This window comes from Boleophthalmus pectinirostris, unplaced genomic scaffold (genome assembly GCF_026225935.1).
Source record: "Boleophthalmus pectinirostris isolate CB_2022bp ecotype Guang Dong unplaced genomic scaffold, ASM2622593v1 HiC_scaffold_12, whole genome shotgun sequence".
Taxonomy (NCBI): domain Eukaryota; kingdom Metazoa; phylum Chordata; class Actinopteri; order Gobiiformes; family Gobiidae; genus Boleophthalmus; species Boleophthalmus pectinirostris.
This window is the reverse complement of record NW_026571018.1, coordinates 24,761,408-24,782,912: the sequence shown is the minus strand read 5'-3', so window position 1 is coordinate 24,782,912 and position 21,505 is coordinate 24,761,408. Positions and strand designations below refer to the sequence as shown.

Here is a 21,505-nt window from a genome sequence, read left to right as displayed (position 1 = left end):
ATCGTTCACTATCAGGTCGAAACGAGTTGATCAATGCTGGGAATCGGGTTTCCATAACAAACAGGACAGTGTCTACACGATCACAACGCACATTCCCATATGGTGGGAGTTAAGATAGTACCTGTGATGTCTCTGATTGATGCATAGTGATAATAAAGACTATGCCTAAACTGCAGCAACATTCCTCTATAATGTCAGTGCGTCTCACTTTTGACTCAAATGAACTTACAAAGCAGGGCAACAAGTCTTTTCTGTAAACAATCAATACATGGTTGATTTTCACTACCGCACAGTTGAAATCTTATCACTAAGGTAGTTAAAGTTCTCAGGTCCTCAGAAAAAATACCATGTTTTACTACTTTCAATTTACATACCCTTCACAAGTGATTAAATTCCATTGAGAGTTCAAAGCGAGTGATCATTATGCAGTGTTTACGGTTCCATCAGTCTCTTTTAAGTGTCCGTAAGAGCCTTTACTGATGCTATGTTTATCTAGCCGTATGTTATAGCTTCCTATATGTTTGATCTTAATTAACACCTAATCGATGAACACTTCCTGAACCGTTTTATTGACATTCATTAATTATAAGTTAACAGTATCATGCAATAGTGTGAATTGTCAGCAGATGGCGCTATGTTCTCCGTTTGTTAACTCATGGGTGCATAAATGTGGCCCTTTGGCAGAAAAGTGACCATTTACTCACATAAAGAGGAGCCCACGCTGTTGGACGCGGTATTGGAGGTCAGATAACAATTTATTTTATTACAATGTAGGTGCTCTGCTTTTCTGCTGAATTATTGCAGGCTATGTTCTGTCCCAATTTATATGCATTATAATTAACATTGATAAATTCGTTTTTCTTCTGTTTGTGTTAGCAGGCTAATGTTGATGTGTGTTACTGTTTGGTTCGATGCACCACAGAAGTGATGAGTTGCGCTTGGATGAATCTATTTTGATTTGAAGGGGTTATGGGACATAGGCAGTTCAGAGAGGGAGAGAAAGAGGGGAGAGAGCCCCATTTTCAGAGTCCTGTTCAGACCAGTTTGATTTAGGCATCAAAAAACCCTTATATCACCACAGATTCAATTCCCTATTATGTAATTTTCATAATTTCATATTTCAAGGTGAGTTATGAATTGTTAAGATTTTAGAACATGTTTGAAGGTTGGTATTCTTACAAATATGCTGTCAGCTAGTTGGTTATCTTAGGTTCAAAGTTAATCATGTTTATCTCACAAAGCTGAACCTTCCTGTGGTCATGTGACTTGAATGGTAGGTGTAGCTATAAAACCAGTGATTGCTCTTGCTTCCTTCTCTTTGCAGAGGTGACCATACCAGCGTCACCTAGGGGAGGCCTGCACCTACAACCCAAGCCATCAACTTTTTCAATTCATTTGACTGGTCTTGGTTTGAACCATGGCACCTACCCTGACCACAGCATTTGCCAGGCGCTGGTGGATGGCTGTGACTGCTATCATTGAAAACCTGCTGTTCTCTGCTGTGCTGCTGGGATGGGGGTCCCTGCTCATCATGCTCAAGTCTGAGGGCTTCTATTCATATCTTTGCACTGAAGAGGGTAAGTGTTTGTTGACTTTAGCTTTATGGTTTACTTGTCCCCCATCTTCTTCTTGCATGGTAACTCATTACATAACAATGCTGTATTCATTCATTTGTTGTTGTATGTTAAGGGATCACTGGCTATGCCGCTTGTGAATACGAGCTGATAAACAAGTAAAATTATGAATGTAACGTATGTTTTGAATTAATGTGTAGGTATCTGTCTTATACGGTCAGCCTTTTTTCTTATCTGACTGATAATATAAGTGTAGAAACACCAGCTCAGCTCTTTGTAGCACGTGATATGAAACGCAGCCACTGACAGTACCTTTATTACTACCATTATGGATGTTGAAAGTCCACTGATTGATTGTAAGTGATAGAGACTGACAGTAATTGATAGCAAAACTAAAAAACAAAATACATTTTTCAAAAGTATACATATGGTGGTCCATAGTTAGTTCTGCCAATTTAGCAGAAATAAAGTCATAGTCAGCAGGGTTTTGCAGAAGCAGCAGTTTTTTTTTTCCCAGAATAACCTCAGCAACATGTGTCTATCACACTGGATGAGTGTGGACTTAAAGTGAAATATCATCATTTAGATGTAGCACTTTTGGAAAGGTCATACTTGTCAAGAAAAAATGTGTACATTGCTATATATACATTACTTCAGCCACATTTTCTATTTTCTTTGCAAGAAGTGTAAAAAAAAATTGCTCATATTCACCCAAATAATCTTTTTACATATAAGGGTGGGCAATACTGACAAAAATTATCCATGAAAAATATTCCAATAAAAATATTCAGTAAGTATTATGCAAATCCTACACAAATGTGTACCTAAAACATGTTTTTAAATATATTAGTTAAGGTTTTCAAATCGGACAGATCTAGCACAGCGTGGCTACTGCAGTTTCACACATTAATATTTTTACACACAGGAAATCACACCAGCTCTACAAACCTGTCCCTGCCCACCCCATCCACTGATGAGTATGCAGACTACTATATGCTGGTTGATGGTGAGACGGGTGTGGTGGGCTTAGGGGATGGGGTGGAGATGAAGCCTCTACTACCCCCTGATGGCCCTCTGAGAATGAACGGCTGGCTCATATGTAAGGAGCAGGATGAGATGCTCAACTTGGCTTTCACGGTGGGGTCTTTCCTGCTCTCTGCCATAACTCTGCCGCTGGGAATTGTCATGGACAAATATGGGCCACGCAAGCTCAGACTTTTGGGAAGGTAAAGAGAATATCATACAGTAATTTATCATAAGGTAGTGGTAAGCCTGAATAAAGGCTTGGAACTACTTTGGCTGGTTTATATCTAAACAAGCAACAAGAAACCAGTCTAGTCTTAGTGCCATCATCCCTAGCCAAGAAGAGCATTTGGTTAAATTGTTTTCCAAACAACATGCAAACCACTATCAGTACACTACATCATACATACAGGGAAAATATATATATTATAAAACATATTTCCTTATTCCTTGCAGCACCTGCTTTGGTTTGTCCTGTCTAATGATTGCATATGGAGCCTATAATCCAAATGGTAAGTCCACATACTCCATACTATATTCCTTATATTTGCTACAACTATATCTATTTATAGCCACATGCTCCAAACTCACATCAACTCAACGGGAATGAGTAAGGGAAAAAAATCTGAGTTTGAGTATAGAGCTGCATTCAATAGAAACTTAACTAAATAGACTTAATCACTAAAATAGAATATTGTCCCAAGTATCAGATCACCATTGGGTTTATGTTCAGTCCATCTCAGTCTGGCCTCGTTGTCTTATTTACAAAAAGTATAAAATATCTAACATGAGCTGTCCATATGATGTGTTCACCTATAATAAAATTCACCAGAATGACTCCACAAAAGCTCCTTAACCTTTTCAGCTCAGCAGTTCCTCGAGTCTTTTCCTTGGCCTCTCTGTACTTAATGGTGTGTACTAAAATGTGTGTCCTCCGCAGAACTCTCTGTCCTCATCTTCATCGCCCTCACATTTAACGGCTTCGGGGGCATGTGTATGACCTTCACCTCTCTCACAGTAAGTTTGTTTGTCCAGATGTAAATGTCCTACTATCACAAGAACTCCCCTGTTGATTCATTATAGTGTATGTGTAATAACCCTGATGCCCCCTCCCCCTTTGGCCCGGCATTCCTCCCTGTCTCTGATTTGCCGTGTTTTGGCTTTGGCAACACTGAGCTCTGTGTTTTTGAAGACAACAGTTTTAATTAGTTAAATGCATTTTTCAGAAAGGGGCCAACAGAGAAGGGTGCACAGTGTACTTTAGTAAGAGGATATTCAATCACAGATTTGTCCATGAATCCAACCATATGCAACAAATAGCTTGTTCATGGAAAGCATTATACACAGGCCCAACTCATAGCTGCTGTAACGCAATAGCTAGTTTAACAAATGAAATGGAAAAGCCAGAAGGTTAACAACCTATTCTAAAACTATTACATACATACATACAGACAGACATACATACACACAGACATACGTACATGCTTAGGACTCTGAAGCAATTATAATGAAGCTACAATAATTTCAGAACCTGTATTACACAAAACGGACTCTTGTGAGCTTTAAGGCATGTTAGAATATTATGATCTTCTCAAAAACCTTGTGTTTTGTCTCATTCACACATTTCTTCTCCAAAGCTCAAAGTGCTCTGTTCCACCTTGTGATGTCATGTTTTCAAGTTTTCAAGTTAACAGTAAAACCTTCTGTTTAGTAGAGACATCACAAGGTGGAACAGTGTTTTCTGTTTGAGTGAAGAATTGTAGGGTTTGTTTGTGACGAGAAATCAAAAACAAACCCTTTTTGTTGAAATCAACATTTTTAAAATAGCGTAATATGGACCCTTTAATTAACAAATAAGGAGTATCAAGCTGCTTTCTCCATTGTACATGCTAAAACCCATAAATACTGCTTTTTGGAACATAAACAGAAGAGATCAAAGGTCAACCCTATATCATGACTTCTCCTTCACTCCTCTGCTGTTCATCAGAGTATAGTTCCTCCCCAAATCTCTAAACAGTCTAGCCCCGCTCCATGGCAATGCAGTTCTTCGAAAGGGCCTCAGACATCAATCTTCCAATAAAATGTCTTAATTCTAAGCCCCTACTGGCAATATTTCACTCTTTAAACATGGGGGCCTAAATTCTGCATTATATCACCACCAGCAGCCTTAGCATTAGTGTGTTAGTGCTTATGGAAGTTTTAACTCAAGGGGTCCACAGTGTGTGAATAAAAACATGTTTTCCATCTTGGCCTGTGGGCTTGCATTTTCTTGCTGGGTTAATCATTGGCCAGAGCAGTCTCCTTGATCATGACTTTCTGCAGGCCTTTTTCTTTCTAATGCTGTAACTAAACTCTCAGATCACCTTCTGAAGGCTTGGCACTTTCCCAAGCACCACTAATGTGTGTTTTGTGTGATCCCTATTTGACTTCAGTGTACCACATAATAAATACTTAATGTCTTCTTTTGCATGTAAAATACATGTATTTATAAAACATGTGTCGTATCACAACATTACTATGGACACTTCTTTTAGTTGATGTTAATATAATGTGCTGTGTGCATCCACTCTTACTGACCTCTGCAGACCAGAACATCCCAACAGAGCCTTGTCCTTAAATGCCTCCTGACCTAACTAGCCCTTAACTCACAGCTGTATAAAGTCAATGTTTTCAAATTGCATCTGAAATCATTTTCCTTTGTTTGATGTCAAACTGTCTTCACCTTTGATCCCCAAACATTATTTAAGCTGTAAGACCACACCAGTTCTTGTATTTAATGTTAATATTCTTTAATACAAATCTTCTTTTTTTTTCTTCAGCTGCCCAATATGTTTGGGGACCTTCGCTCCACATTTATTGCCCTCATGATTGGTTCTTATGCCTCCTCAGCTGTCACCTTCCCAGGAGTCAAGGTACTAACAACAAACCAGTATGAGGACATCAGTGGCCATACTCAGGTTTATGACTAGTGTTTTGGTGACCACAGGTGATCTATGATTTGAACATATCTTTCATCACCATCTTGGTTGTGTGGGCAGCTTGTGCTGGCCTGGTTTTTCTGAACTGCTTCTTCAACTGGCCCCTTGAGCCCTTTCCTGGACCAGAGGACATGGACTACTCGTGAGTGCCTCATGTTGTGTAGAAGTATATGAGAACTCCATCAATGTACAAGTAGATAGCCAAGCCAAGCTCTATGTTAATGCAGGAGATGCCACAAAATATGTATTTTCATATTCCCTTAGTGTGAAGATTAAGTTCAGTTGGATGGGCTTTGACCACAAAATCACAGGGAAGCAGTTTTATCGCCAAGTGACCACTGTTGGGCGGCGTCTCAGCGTGGGAACAAGCCTGAAGTCTGATGATATGCCCACCAAAGAGGGCCAAAAGCTGTGCCTGTCCACCATGGACCTGGAGATGGACTCTAAGGCACAAGTAGAAAGTAAGAATATAGCTCTGAATCACACCATGGGCTAAAGCTGATGGAGTATATAATAGGGATGTAACGATATACAAATCTCTTAATATGATAGTTCCACTATATGCATCTGACAGTACAATATTCATTACGATATTTTGTGGAGGCTAACAAAATTATGAATATGCTACTTTTTCTTTTTACACTACCTTGACAAGCCATTGGTATTGATATAACACAAATAATTTAAAATTAAAAGTGCTTAACAGTTATTTCTTTATAAAGTCTGCAGTAAAACGGTACAAAGGACCATAAGCCTATTTATCATCTTTTATCATATTTTGCACAATTTCCACTATTTCTTGTTGTAACATTATACATTTTTGATCCTGTGTCTACAGCCCAATCGTTCATGAAGAGTGTGGTCAGCCCCATCTTCCTGCTCAGTGCGGTCACGATGTCAGTCACTCAGCTGCGTCTGCTCTTTTACATGGGAGCCATGAACAGTGTGCTCGAGTCACTCACTGATGACCTCAACACAGGTCAGCAATTTAATCCCCCACAAACACATTTAAGCTAAATTTTTATTTACATGCAGCATTATCTATTTTTTGCTGTTTCAAATCCATAAATTAACGTAAACACTTTACAACAGCTGAACTTACAAAATGTCCATTGACTTTTCAGTTGAAAGAATGGAAGTCGGTAAGATTAGCATGATCTGTAGAACCTTTGGCTTTAGTCACCACTGCTTTATTTTGGCATCTGCAATAACAACAACCTTAAGACCACACAATCATTAACTCAATAGCTTCGCCATTAGAAGTAGTAGTAGAAGTAGCAGTTCTTCAAGTAATGAATTGAATGTATTATTTTCCTGCATAAGGTAAAATACTGTTTCAAGTAGCTTATTTACTATATGTTTCCTAGAAAAGCATATTTAACAACTACCACATTTAAAGTTATCTGTATTAATTTACTGTAATTACATTGTCATCCTTGTGACTTTTGAACAGCTATACCTGTTGATGCATGCAGTTTCCCCAACACACCAACTAATGATTTACTGACCCATTGTACTGTAGTAGTTATTAACAAGTATAAGGTTACTCTAGTCATGTGCTTTAAATGTGCACATCTATGTAACTTTGAGTGGAGGCTTGTCTTCATGGAGATGTTATTGCTTTACTCAGAATGTTCCACAGCATGGTGTTAAAAGTATCTCTTTCTTTTTAGCATTTCAATTACAGGTGTTTAAATATCCTAAAAAGATAAATTCTTATTGTGAGCAAGGTCACCTTGTAATTTGGCCTGGAAGCATCACCAGCTTGTTTCCAATAATATTTGAGTTGTTCTAGGCAGAGGTAAAAAAACTCTATGGTGGCAGACAGTTCAGAAAAGTTACGTAGTGCACCTTTAAATATATCTACAATATTTGAATTTATTTAATCATTTGTCACAGTGAGTTTGTATTCGTCCATCTTTGGCGTGCTGCAGCTGCTCTGTCTGATGACCACACCAGTGATTGGTCAGATTATGGACTGGAAGTTGAAAGAGTGTGATGATGGAGATGGAGAGAAACAGCTCACCAGCACGTAAGTCTTTACCTTTGGGTCTTATTTGCTAAAAATTCTTAGCTTTATTTTGTCGTGATGTTGTGTCCACAGAGGAGAGAAGAAGAAACGCAGAGACAGAAAGACACAGAAAGTGACCAATGCCTTGAGAGCTTTTGTGCTCACAAATTTCCTGCTGGTGGGATTTGGTATTACATGCATCATCCCTAATTTGCACCTTCAGGTAAGTGGTTCAATTATTCACGGATTTCAGATTCCTGCCTGCCTGCCTGACCATTCGAAAGATATAATATTTTGTTTTGCATTGTTAATTACTATGGCAACTGTCCTAGCAGTCCTTAATCATTCTGAAAGCCAGTTATATAGATGAATTGCTGATTTCCTTTTACAACAAGCACATTAAGCCTGAGTAAACAGTGTTAGTGGCATCATTTCAGGAGACTGTACTGCACTGTCCATTTCTGAAGCATTAACCTTTAATCCTGTGTTTACACAGATTGTGTCATTTGTTTTACACACTGTGGTCCGAGGGTTCATTCACTCAGCTGTTGGCGGCCTGTATGCTGCTGTGTAAGTACTATAAAATCATAAAACTACCAATTAAGCCCTACAAACTATAAAAGTCTAGTTTATTCTGTTCTGTCTATTCTCTATGGTAACTACTTTGGGTCAATGGTTTTAATTTTTTAATATAATAATATAATATCTAAATATTAATATGTATCACATTTATTTTTCAAAATTGTATTATCATGACAGGCCTACTGATATAATTTTGAGAAAATGTTTTTTTTAGTTTTTTTCCTTTTTGCGACATGTAAATTTAATATTAAGCCCTAACCTCCGCTTCCTGTGATGCAGGTACCCCTCGTCCCAGTTCGGCAGTCTGACGGGGATGCAGTCTCTGATCAGTGCTGTGTTTGCTCTCCTGCAGCAGCCTCTGTTTTTGGCCATGATGGGACCACTACAGGGAGATCCATTTTGGGTAAGTATGCACACAATTGTTCACTCAAACATGTGTCCAGAGGGCAGGGGTAAATATGGCTTCTTCCTAAAGGTAAACATTGGACTGCTGGTTCTCAGTATGCTGGGATTTCTGCTGCCCCTCTACCTTATCTGCTACAGAAGAGTGCTCAACAAAGAACAAATGGAAAGAGAAGAGAACGCCAAGATCTACATCAAAATCAATGGCTCTGACATCCCAGAAGCATTGGTTTAGTAAACTGAGGAAATCATCAACACATTCACTGACAGAGAGGACACCTTTAGAAGATTTCAAAGATAGATAAATATTATATCTGGATGAGATGTGATTCTCATTCACACATCAAACTGTTGAACCATGACAGAGGAGGAAGACAAGCAGGAGATGAAGAGGCAGTGAGAGGAAAGACTGTGAAAGGAAGAGGTTCTGACCTCTGCAAATCCCCCAAAACCTCTCAGCCTCATTTTCTTCTGCTTTAGTGATGTTATATTATATTTGCTGTATGAGTGGGAATGTTAACACCTCCAGTTATGTATTATAATCCATTATATTAGTTTTTTCTATTTATGTTAGTAAATAATTTGCCATTAAAATTCAAAATAGCTATCTTTATTTTACATGTCTCATATACAGAAGTAAATGCTCCACCAAGAAGTGGTTAGACCTTTTATAGTTTTAGATTTTATATTTTTGAAATATCATTAAATATAATTTAGTTTTATATATTTTCCATCTGGAAGGGGATATAAAACCGTAATTTGTAATCTATTTAGTATTTATTACCTTGTCTTTGCTATTGTATGATATTTATACCATAGCCTACCTCTAGCTGTGCCTAATATGCCTTATGCATAATTTATGTGCAAAGGTGAAGAGTAAGAAGTAGATTTAGATGATATATAGACATTTTCCACCTGCATTTTCCATCAGCACTTTATCCACAGATTTTCAACTCGTCATCATCCCTCCCTAGGATAAATTAATCATTATTTCTAAAGTGTGTGTTGCTGTAGCTTATTTGTATTATCCTTGTTTCTGGACATGGTGCTAAATAAAGATGTTTCACTCATGATTCTGATGCAGGTTTATAAGCACAACAGAAAATGTCACAAATCAGTGTACAAATATTTCGTGCTACAAAATTTAGCCATGAGGTAACAGACTACTGTGAAAAACGTTAACAAGACCTAAGACCTAAGCTTTTCCCTCTCTTCTCTGTAGAGGTCGCTAAACACTATGCTTTAAAGCACACAATCTGTAGGCCCAGATCCAAAATATATGCAAGTAAACCATATATATATATATATATATATATATATATATATATATATATATATATATATATATATATATATATATATATATATATATATATATATATATATATATATATATATATATATATATAAAGGAGCTGTCTCATATAATATGTCTGTATAGTCAGTTACAGTTATATAGCCTACATGGTCAGTTAGGGCTATAATAAAAGATGATAAAAGTGCATGTTCGCCATCTTTTCTGTGCGCCTTCACTCCCCACATTGGTTTAGCAGTCTGCTCGTGTATCTGATACTTGACTCTCGCAGATGGCTATCACTTGACACTCTGCTTTTCGTCACCAAAGAGATGAGAGAGAGAGGTCGATGTACTGTGACCATGAAGAGCTACGGGCAGAACTGCACCAGGTCCAAACAGGTGGCACCAATAACAGAGGTTAAAGGTTTCCTGAGGTCACGTATTAAATCCAACGTGGCTTGCTGTGGTCATGAAAAAAAATCTTTTAAAAAAGCTAAAAGGCCTCCAAAAGAATATAAAACATTCTAAAACTCTACTATGCTCAAGTATGTGACCTTTTGCAATGAGCAGCACAAACAAATGAAGGTTTTTTTAGTTGACCGCAGGTCACTTATTTTACTTGATGGATTTGGAACTAGGGCGAAGGCGCACGCAGTGACAGACATGGGATGGGACATTGGGATAAGCGCTCGGATGCTGGTAGGCAGATGCACTAAAAATACAGCAACAGAACGACATTACATAATTTCAGACACGGTCTCGCGCGCGTGCACGGAGTTGCAATCTCCGGGATGTGGTGCTACAGAGGTTGGATTAGGACCTGCGCCTTTCGTCATCATATCACGTGCGTCTCAGATTTAGTGGACTGTTTAGCGTGAAAATGGTCCTTGGACTTATGCGACTTTTTGCCATTGGTGGTTTTAACAATCAGCGAGAAAGCGTCACGATTTGGAGACTGCGAGTTCCTGTGATTCTCTGGAGATGTGCGGAGTGCAGCTGAAGGGTCTTAAGTAAGCTAGATGACGTAGAAAGCGCCTGTGCCACGAGTGGTGGTCCCCGCATCATTCCCATAGATACTGCCACGGAGAATAACCACGCTTCTACGTCACCGCGACTGGGATGACGCAGAGCTCGCACTGGAGGGAAAACGCTTCATAGATTTTATAGAGGATTCAACTAATTGCCACAACGACAATTAGCCTACCACACGTATGTATCTGGGATGTTTTTATGTTCATTTGTTTGTTTTGCGTTTATGTTTGTGTTGTCTTTTTTATGATATAGTCTTACTATGTAGGTTATTTGGTTTAATTTAAACGAATTGTTAATATCCCTAATAGGATTGTTAAAATGCTAAATCTCAGCACATTTTGAGAACCAAAACTCAGTATAATGGGATGGGCACGTTACAGTAGCCTTGATGAGGTGTGCGTCCTTGCTTTCCTCCGCACAGGCCTCGTTTCTTTCTGCGCGCAACAGCAACGCCTCGCCGCGGCCCCGATCAGGAAGTGAATGTGAAGGAAATAAGCGACCGTGTGGAGGTAGAATGACATAGAGGGAAGAGGTGGAGGAGCAGCGAGCGGTGAAAAGAAGAGAGACTACCGGTGGACCGAGCCTGTTTCGGGGACCTGTACTTCAGCGGTTCCCTCATCTGGGTTATAGGCAATCTACAAAGCTGCTGCACCGCCAAAAATGCTCATAAAGGAATTGTAAGTAGAATTGTATACGCGTGCTGTGAACTCGTTTTAGCGTTGACATTGTGTCCAGCATCTCAGTGCTATATGTTATTACAAGAGTCGCTGTCCCTGGCGAAGTGGTGCTGATCTGTCTTATCCACGGCTCACGCCCGTCATTATTACATTCTAGCGAGAGCGCATCATCTCTCCACTCTGCATCTGAGAGGAGAGGCAGGCTCGAGTTGCATCCGCAGCAGCCGGATAGCATGGCTGGTGGTGCCCTTCACACAGTAGGCACCGCTAGGAAGTCAAAACCTAGGGACGGAATAGAGAGATTACCTCCCTGGATGTAAAATTTAAAAAAATGGTGGCGCAAAGCAAAAGCGAGAGCTTGTGTTTAAGCCCCATCTGGTAGAAAGCTATGCGGCTTCTGTGGCCATGTTATTGATGCGTGCTGAAGGTGAAACGGCTGGTGGTGGTGCTGCGCTCCGGTATTCAAGTCCACAGGAATGGAGCTAGGTCCAGCCATGGGCAGGCACAGTCAAGGTGGGGGATGCACTTGAGATGAATGAATTATAATGTGTCCTATAAAGGAAGTAGGCTATAGGCCCAAACTGCAAAATGTCAATGGAATCAAGGCTGGAATGAAGAGTTTGGAGATTCAAGATGGTTACCTGCTAAATGCATGTTGAATGTAGGTTAGCCACTGTACATGGCTGTGGCTAGCTTCTGGGTTACTTTGCTTCAGGCCTAGAGATTGTCTATAGTCAGCTCATTCTAAATAGTGAGAGATGAATGGTCCATAATATGTGATTGACATACTGTATCACTGTCGAGCAGATGTAGCCTGCCAAATAGAGATAGATGACATGACTGAAGTGCTTTTATATCAGGACCTATTCATTTAGTCTGTAACATGTGAGAGAAAAAGTCATTCTATCAGCATGGAATTATTTGTCATATTTTAAAAAGCCCACTCTCTATGCTCTGGCTATAAGTTTCCATTTGAATGTAAGTACACCAATGGCCTCACCATCCTTTGTAGAGTCTTATTCTAGCAGTGGGTGACTGTAATATAAAAAAAATGTTGCCAATTGTGCCAAGAGTCTCCATAAATAATAGACAAATATCAGTGCATTGCTTTCAGTTGTGGCTCACTTAGCACTATAAATACTAGCACCTAAAAATAGCCTCTGCTCTTGAATACTACATGTATCAGCTGGATTTCCCCAACATGATTTAATCAATAAATGGTCTGGGATGAGGGTGAATGCACAGCCAAAGTGATTAGGGAGAGTTCTCAGCTTTAATTAAACTAACTAGACAATGATTAAGTATTACATTCTGCAGAAAATGTGTACTGATACATTGAAATGCTATTAATTAATTTCACTAATCAAAAAATCAATTTAACGCTAAAGTAGGTCAAGTCTAAAAAAATCACAAATTTAAGCCTATATTATGCAAATATTACTTACTGTACTGGTAGTTTACCACCAGCAACACTGCTACCACTCATTACAGATTGCATTATTACCACTATTATTACTACTTCAAGTACGTACTTGTTAAAGGGACCTAGATCCTGGTCCACTTATTGTGTGCTGGACTGACATTTGGGTGTCTGCCGTCACAGGTGTCCATAGATGTGAGAGCATATACAGTACAAAGAGTTTGGATGAAAAGACGAGTGGAGTAGTGTCAAGATGGAATTTGTGTCCCTGAATGTAACTAAAATACATGCACTTCTCACATTTGAAATTTACAGACACTACATACATTATACATTATACATTTAATGTCTGCTATTTGGTGCCTGTCCTCAAAAGAAGAGATGAGAGCATTGTGTGGGAGGTGAAGGATTATGTGAATTTGAGTGTTCCGTGTAAGAGCTGTTTTATCAGAGAGAAAATTATACAAACACTTCAATATATCAATCAAATTAATGTATTTATCCAAAATACCAAATGCACCTCTGTTTATCAATACCTTGTTTGTGAAATGAAAATGTAATGAGTATCAACGCAGTAGTATGCTTTCCTGATTTATAGTCCCATAAATGCATATCAATAATGTACGCAACAACAAAATTACTATAACAAAAATGCCTGAAAGTAGCATTGTAAAAAAAGTACAGTTCACACCATCTCAGTGTAGTTGGATCGACAAATTCACCAATGGCATGTGTCTGAAGCCCATGAATAGTAGGACACACTGTTCTAGTAACAATGCTATCACGCCAAAGTAACTTCTTTTTATTCTCTTTCAGTCGAGTGATTCTTCCCATATCTGTGGAAGAGGTAAGCCCACATTTTATTGTATTTCTGCTCCTGTTGATATATTCATGTATGTTTCTCTTTCAGTGTGTTGTCAGTTGCCATCTTCTGTCACTGATTGTACAGTATTAAGAACGCAGAAGGAGTGAGAGCTTCAGGGGGTTTTCTTAGTTAAAAGGCCAGAACAGGTGCTCCTCAAGGACAAGACTGAAAGGCTAACAAACAGTGCAGATGGCTATGCTTGTAGTATAAAAACTTACTGTGATATCCACCCTGACAAAGACACTACCTGTGTTGAAACATGTGGGCCTGTCCCATATAACCAATAAAGGACTTTTCTACTCAATCGCAGTAAGTTTTTACACTTCAAGAATGGCCATCTTTACTGATTGTAGCGTGATATGTGCAATTTAAATTTTAGAGCTTGTGAATATTGTTTTCATTGAGGAAAAACTCCACTGAGCATTTTTAAATTTTGATTAAACTATAATAATAATAATAAATTGCATGCATACTTATGGTGCAGTGCTGATCATAGCCAGAGTTAGTGTCACTACGAGACTTAAGACATGAGCAGAGTAGAGGGACTGTGATGTGACCCACAGAAAAGGCCTGCAGACAGTTGAGTAATGGTGGCTGTCAGGGGAAGTACATAGACTCCTCTGCCCTTGAATTCATAGCCCTCCAGACTAGTACAACTATATATGGAATTTCAGTACATCAGGGTGTCTCATGTTGTGATAAGTGGACTATACTAGTGATATAGGGGCTTATTCCAGTGATTTTCTGTAATCTTTGGAAAACTGCTGCTTTGCTTGACTTTGCATAGCTGCATTTTGCTCTTTAGTTCTGGTTATTCATTTAGGTTTAGCTTGGTTGAGGAGAATATTAGATATATTGGATGTGTAATATATTTTTGAGATTTTGCTGTTTCCTACTTTTTTACCTGCAGTTGCTTTGCTTTTTCTAACATAATATCGTTGTAATTTTGCCATGTCTAAGGGGGTTGAAAGACCTTTGTAATTCAGAGAAAAGTCAGAATGTCAAGTGTTTTGAGGGCATGTCCTAACCCTGGATAGTAACCAATGTACAGATGACATTAAACTGCAGCAGCATAATAAAAATACTAAATAGGATTTTTGAAAGAAAATGTTTAGAAAGATCTATTCATTTTAAACTATCTTCATAACTTACTGTAAAATAGGTGAAAAAGCCATGTTTTTATAATAGCCACAAAAATAAGGGTTGTTATACAGTCACATAGTGGTGATAGTTGCTGAGTAAGACTATTGTGGCAACTTTGAATTGACTATTTGCACCAGAAGTGTTTAAAATAAAAGTGTGTGACATTTGTTTATATTTTGTGTTACAGTATCAGGTGGGCCAGCTGTACTCGGTAGCTGAAGCCAGTAAGAACGAGACAGGAGGAGGAGAGGGAGTGGAGGTGTTAAAAAACGAGCCCTATGAGAAAGATGGAGAGAAGGGACAGTACACACACAAAATATATCATTTGCAGAGGTAAGCATCATGTTCTTTTATTATTACTGCAGTTTTGGGTATATTATCAACATCACATTTTGGGTTGGAGCAAAGGCTGCAATCATTTAAATAGAATGTCCTCTGCAAAGAACAAAAAACTTTCTTGTGACTAGGTTAGACTGTGACAAACATGTTCTGAAAAGCATATTGTAGTAGTAGTTTATCAGTTAACATTTCAATTTTCTCTCAAATGTTAGTGTTCCTTTATTTGTTCCTTTCTTATGATGCTGTAAAAGAGCACATTCCAAATGTATGTCTAATGTACATGCAAGCATATTTTCATGTTATTTTTATTCAGTAAAGTGCCATCATTTGTCCGAATGTTGGCTCCTGCGTCGGCTCTCAACATCCACGAGAAAGCATGGAACGCATACCCTTACTGTCGCACAGGTAAACAAACCCCACTGCACTTGTTTGTTATTTACAGTAACTATTATTGATTTTATTCACAAGCATTAGCTTATGATTTAATAATGCTGTTCTGGATATGTTAAGCAAAGTCCATTAGCAAATTAATAGTGTAGAAATATTTACTCTGACTTTTGAATTGACTGAAAAAACACATGTACAATACTGACAAGCTGATGAAGCTTGATCACACATTTCTCCATCTCCAAGGAGCTCTCTATCTTTCTTTCCTCTCTCTCTCTCTCTCTCTATCCCTCTATTGCCCTCTCTTTTCTCTCTTGCTCTCACTGTCACCTTGAAGGAGTGTTTGAATAATTTAGTGACTCCAGTGAGAAGAGGCATGCATCACTCGAGACTTCACCTCGGGATCACACAGTGTCAGCTGCCAAACACAGACAGGACACATTATCTAATCTTTAAAATGCACCATTGTAGCAAATACTATTGTATCAGCCACTTCTATTTGTAGATTTCTAATAATTTTTCTAATGTTAATCCCATGTTTCATGTTTCTAGTCCTTATAGTAAAACCATATTTCTCTTCTTTTCACGCCACAACACGAATCTACAGTCATCACTGTAAGTTTATATTTTATGTTAAAAACAACAATCATTTGTTTATTATTTCACTTAATTATTTCAAATAACACTGACAAGTCAAAATAAGCTAAAGGTGGAGATAGAAACTTTTGTATTGTTAGTTTAAAGTTATCTCACTTTTTTGTCCTCTTCCAACAGAATGAGTACATGAAAGATAACTTCCTGATCAAAATTGAGACGTGGCATAAACCTGACATGGGACACCTTGAAAATGTGAGTGGTTTAAAAATATATATAAATTCAATGCTGTACATCTTTTACTATTTTGTCATTGTCTTGTTGTTATACATCCATTCAAACAACCTGATTTTAAAAAAAAAAAAAGTATGCACAAAATTCTATACATATTTCGTGTATATATATATATATATATATATATATATATATATATATATATATATATATATATATATATATATATATATATATATATATATATATACACACACACACACACACACACACACACACACACCACACACACACACATATATATATAAAAGATAAGGCTGGATTAGGGGGTGTTTCCTGATTGGTCAGTGCTTTCCATAGTAGGACTGAATAAGACTAGACAAAGATAGAGAGCAGAGATTAAAGCATTATTTAAACATGCAGTAATAAAACAAACTACAACACTAGAATAATATGCTCACATTTTTTTCATTCTAATGTTATTGTTGTTCGTATACCTAATTTGGATTGTGGACTGCAAACACTAAAATGACTCTTTACCTCTCTGGTAATCTGTGTGTTCATCTTGTATTATGTCTGTGATCAGGTGCATGGGCTTGACCCCGAGACCTGGAAGAAGGTTGATGTAGTCTATATTGATATTGCAGACAGAAGTCAAGTAGAACCTAAGGTGGGCATTTTAAACCGTCAATGCCTGTGTCACTCTGAACATGTGAGTCATACCATTGTCTTCCTCCAGGATTACAAGCCAGACGAGGATCCTTGCAGGTTCAAATCAGTGAAGACAGGAAGAGGTCCTCTAGGCCCAGACTGGAAGGTAAAGAGGGTGTTAACGTTACTGTTTCAACTTAACAGTGTGTGAAAACACTTTTGTACAAAGGGCTGGTGCAAGAAAAACATGTATGTTTTTATCTCTGCAGAAAGAGCTTCCCAACAAGAAAGACTGCCCACACATGTGTGCCTACAAACTGGTCACTGTCAAATTCAAATGGTGGGGCCTGCAAAACAAGGTGGAGAACTTTATTCAAAAGGTTTGTAAATCAGTAAAATATAAATCTTGTTTTTGTTATTATCATCACCTGGTTGCACTATTTCCCAAAACACATAAAACATAAAGCACTTAAAAGCATCATATCAATGAACAGGGATATGTGTTTCCACCAGCATCTAGTGGACAAAATCTATAATGCAAGTGAGGCTCATCTACTTCATCAACACTTAAAAGAAGGGAAATTAGTTAAGAGTGGAATTTAATTAAATCCCTATATTTGACTTTTGGATTTTTGATTTCACTTCCCCCTGGCTGAATTTTTTATTTATTTTTTTGTCACTGGATGATATATGTGTAAATTTAACTGTGTAATCCTAATGTTCTCCCTTCAGCAAGAGAAGCGTTTGTTCACTAACTTCCACCGTCAGCTGTTTTGCTGGATCGACCACTGGATTGAGTTGACAATGGAAGACATCAGGCGCATGGAGGAGGACACACGCAAGGAGTTAGACGAGGTCAGTTCATGCAGTGAGACAGTAGCATTGATATATATATATATATATATATATATTTTATTTTTTTCAAATGTATAACAGCTTTTCTATATGGTCCAGATGAGAGTTAAAGACCCAGTGAAAGGCATGGTGGCACTAGAGGACTGAGGTTGTGTTCAACTGTGAATGCTGCTGCTCATCAGGTATGAAAGTAATTTGGAAACAATTTAAAGTGTTTGAAGTGGTTTTCTTTTTTTAATGTGGTATGTTGTTTTTACTTTGGACTTTGAGTCATAAAGCAATATGATAATGATAATAGTGATTATGCTAAATATTCACAAAAAGACAAAAAACAGACAACAGTTTTTAACTTTTTATTAAAGGTGCACAGTGTAACTTTTTGGATGGGGGGTTCATCACCTGCTTGTTTCTATGGATATGTCATGGCTCTGCCTGGGATTTTCCACTGTATCACATTAAACAGCTCTGCATTTATTACATTACTTACATTTATTTATTTGCAGGTGGATTTACTGCAAATGCCTGAAAAACAGGCATTCTGACAGCGAGTGGGGTAGCCTCTCCACAGATCTGGCCTGTAACTTGGTCTGGTTGGGTCTCCATGATGATAGAAATGTTTAATGGTCCATGGAGATACCATATTGTTTCACAGTATGGTATATTGAGAAAAGATAGATTAGATAGATAGAAAGCATTTGACAGAAAAAAACATTTGATGGACTCTCCAACAGAAAAGTTACACAATGCACCATTAACTTTAAATGTTTCATTTCATTGTTCTATTACCAGTTGTAAGAATATTGAATATACTTTGCATATAAAATAATATATAAAATCTAAGTAATCTAAGTATATATAAATCTGTAAATATGGATTATCTTGTAATCTGCAGACAAGTACACCCAGACACCAGCGGATTCACATCCCTCTGTTCAGACAGCGTGCAGTGGTCTGGCCCCACCCCTCCTCTCCTGGGATCATCAGGTTTTCAGGAATTCTGGACCTAGTAAAATCCTGTTTCAATGATGATATTTTCCTCCTCTCTTCTCATTCACTTCATTTAGTTTTTGTTTATATTTTTCTTTCATCTGTCTGTGTGGTTTTCTGAGACCTCCAGTAGCAACACAATTAATTCAACTCTCAACAAAAATAGGTTTTATTTCTGACAAAGATATACTGTTGGTGTATATACTGGGAATAACTGTATTAAAATATATACTATATATAAATATATATAACAGGGTTTTTAAAAACAGTTTTGTCTGTAGTTTTAACTGTGAGTGTTTCTTTTCAAATTGTATTTCCTCAGTGCTGCGTTTTAAAGTTGTGATTTTTTATGTCTGTTTATTTGTTCTTGTTATGCCTCTCTGGAGTGTTTCCTTTTGTTGTCTGAAATCCATTTTTAAATCTAAAAGTGATGCTGTCTGGTTGAGAAAGCTAGTTGTCTCTCTTCTCCTTTTCAAAGCTATTGAGGCATTGGTTTTGTTTCTCTGCTTTGTGGATTAGTGTGTGTGTGTGTATAAATGTGACTTTAGCACCTGTTGCTTTGGCCTTTTTTGTATTTTTCCTCCTTGAGGTTTATTTACATTAAACAAGTCTTGACAGGATGCTGCTTACGATGATCAAAGAAATGTACTAATCAGGCATAACATTAGCCACTAGCACTAATGACTTGGTAATTGCTGTTAAAGAAGAAAACTTTGGATAGTGTGTTGCATGGGGCAAGAAGGCAAACCTCCAGTAGACAAACACCAGCTTAAAGTTAGCAGCCTTTATCTCTGGTTATGACAAGTGTTTGAACGCACAGCACATTGTTGTTAGCTGTGTACTGACCTTGCATACAATATAATACACTAATAAAAGACAAGTGGTCTCAATGACATGCCTGATGAGTGTACACTGACTCAGAGACCTGGCAATAGGATTTAGTGCACAACCACAACATAAGAGCTATTTATTACTTCCTCCTCCCACTGCTCATTAAGAAATACAGCTGCCATCTCCAATTATGGACCAAGCTTGTCTTTGTCACTGCAGAGACTGAGTAGGAGGGAGAAGCGTTAGGATGATTCCAAGGTCCCTCGATTGACCTCAATTTTGACCTAAAGGAACAAAAATTATGTGCTTTGTATCATGCCCTGCTAGCCATGCTCACCCACTGTGGATAATACCGTTATCCAGTGATAGCAATAAATACCATTTATTTCTGCGAATGTTGTGAACCAGAGCTCAAGCTTGAGATTGAGTTGTTTATGATTTGTTAGTTGCGATTTGTTTGTTGAGATGTTTCTTGGTGTATGCATGGGTGATGTAAAGTTGTGTGTTTTGTGATCATTAGTGGAATTGGAAAGAATGGCTGAAGCTAAATGAGCACTGTCAGCACTACACTTCAACCCTTTCTGTACGCCAGCTTTCACGTCATTTTGGTTATGATTTTAAAGAGGATGCAACACAATACAAAGACTACAACCTACAGGGGTACAGGGGGCAAACCCAAATTGCCCCTGTAGGTTTTGTTTATAGTTTTATAAAGACCCCAGTGGACTACTAAAATCTGAAGTGTAATTGTGTAGAAGAATTAAAGTAGAGTAAAGTAGTAGATAATAAAATAAAGTAGAAGATAGTTAAGCACAAAAGCAAAGGGGCCTTGTTACTTAGTTACTTTTACATCCAGCACAACTGTCCATCAATTGCTTCTACGTCAGATGTGGCCTGGAAAATCTTGGCCTGGAAATGTTTGGAGCATTTTTTCTATCTTGCATTCTCTTCAAAATCACCTTGTTTTTTTTTGTTTTTTTAAATGATTACCCCTTACACTTGTACTGTCTGTGATGGGGCTACAAACTGAACCATGGAGATTTATGGATGTACTGTATGTATTGACATTGTAAATAGCAAATCAACTTAAGTAGATGAACACACTTATATATAGATGACTATCCTGCCAAACAATCGCTTACACACACATTCACAACGTTGAGTCCTTGTCAGACAGTAGGATCATTGATAAGAATTCAGCATTCTACAGCTACAGTGTCATTTCTGCAGAGTTGGGTGGGAGGATGCTCCAGTAATGCAATAACAAGCTTAATTTGCTAAACCAGAAATATTTAAGCAACCACCGCAGCTAGTCCAAAGTCCCTGGCTTATCATATGTCATTGGTAGGACAGTGTATAGATATATATTTTTGTTCTAAATGTTGTACCTCTTGTTGTCTCCTAAATACAATGACTTCTATCACATTCAAGTCGCAGTAACAGTACAATGGCAGCCTCCCTCATTTACTGTGGCACCATAGCATTTTTTTGTTCAAATACAAATGTGGAAACTAACTAGCACTTCATTAAAAGTGCTCTAAGGAGGGTCTGTCAACTGCTAGTCTTAATGGTAGTGCTATATTCTCCTGAGGTTGTAACATATATATATATATATATATATATA

General features: G+C 37.9%; 2 protein-coding genes across 2 annotated transcripts; both read left to right on the top strand.

The window, feature by feature from the left end:
- The first annotated feature begins 105 nt into the window (after positions 1-105).
- Positions 106-9,643, top strand: slc43a2b (solute carrier family 43 member 2b). The gene is made up of 13 exons (XM_020922994.2): positions 106-1,577; positions 2,500-2,800; positions 3,054-3,109; positions 3,538-3,614; positions 5,417-5,509; positions 5,584-5,717; positions 5,840-6,036; positions 6,414-6,554; positions 7,475-7,607; positions 7,680-7,809; positions 8,083-8,156; positions 8,448-8,571; positions 8,644-9,643. The coding sequence occupies exons 1-13, from the start codon at positions 1,418-1,420 to the stop codon at positions 8,803-8,805; spliced, it is 1,782 nt and encodes a 593-aa protein (XP_020778653.2). The 5' UTR covers positions 106-1,417; the 3' UTR covers positions 8,806-9,643.
- Positions 9,644-11,439: 1,796 nt separating this feature from the next.
- On the top strand, positions 11,440-19,298 carry pitpnab (phosphatidylinositol transfer protein, alpha b). The gene is made up of 12 exons (XM_020922983.2): positions 11,440-11,575; positions 13,812-13,842; positions 15,191-15,336; positions 15,656-15,747; positions 16,337-16,344; positions 16,504-16,578; positions 17,144-17,227; positions 17,297-17,374; positions 17,478-17,588; positions 17,941-18,063; positions 18,163-18,245; positions 18,956-19,298. The coding sequence occupies exons 1-11, from the start codon at positions 11,559-11,561 to the stop codon at positions 18,208-18,210; spliced, it is 813 nt and encodes a 270-aa protein (XP_020778642.1). The 5' UTR covers positions 11,440-11,558; the 3' UTR covers positions 18,211-18,245; positions 18,956-19,298.
- The last annotated feature ends 2,207 nt before the right edge of the window (positions 19,299-21,505 follow it).

Coding starts and splice junctions, on each gene's coding strand:
- pitpnab (XM_020922983.2), top strand. Junction 17,228..17,296: donor GAAGTCAAGTAGAACCTAAG/GTGGGCATTTTA, acceptor GTCTTCCTCCAG/GATTACAAGCCAGACGAGGA. Junction 17,375..17,477: donor CTCTAGGCCCAGACTGGAAG/GTAAAGAGGGTG, acceptor TTATCTCTGCAG/AAAGAGCTTCCCAACAAGAA.
- slc43a2b (XM_020922994.2), top strand. CDS start 1,418: ATGGCACCTACCCTGACCACAGCATTTGCCAGGCGCTGGTGGATGGCT. Junction 5,510..5,583: donor TCACCTTCCCAGGAGTCAAG/GTACTAACAACA, acceptor TGGTGACCACAG/GTGATCTATGATTTGAACAT. Junction 6,037..6,413: donor CTCTAAGGCACAAGTAGAAA/GTAAGAATATAG, acceptor CTGTGTCTACAG/CCCAATCGTTCATGAAGAGT.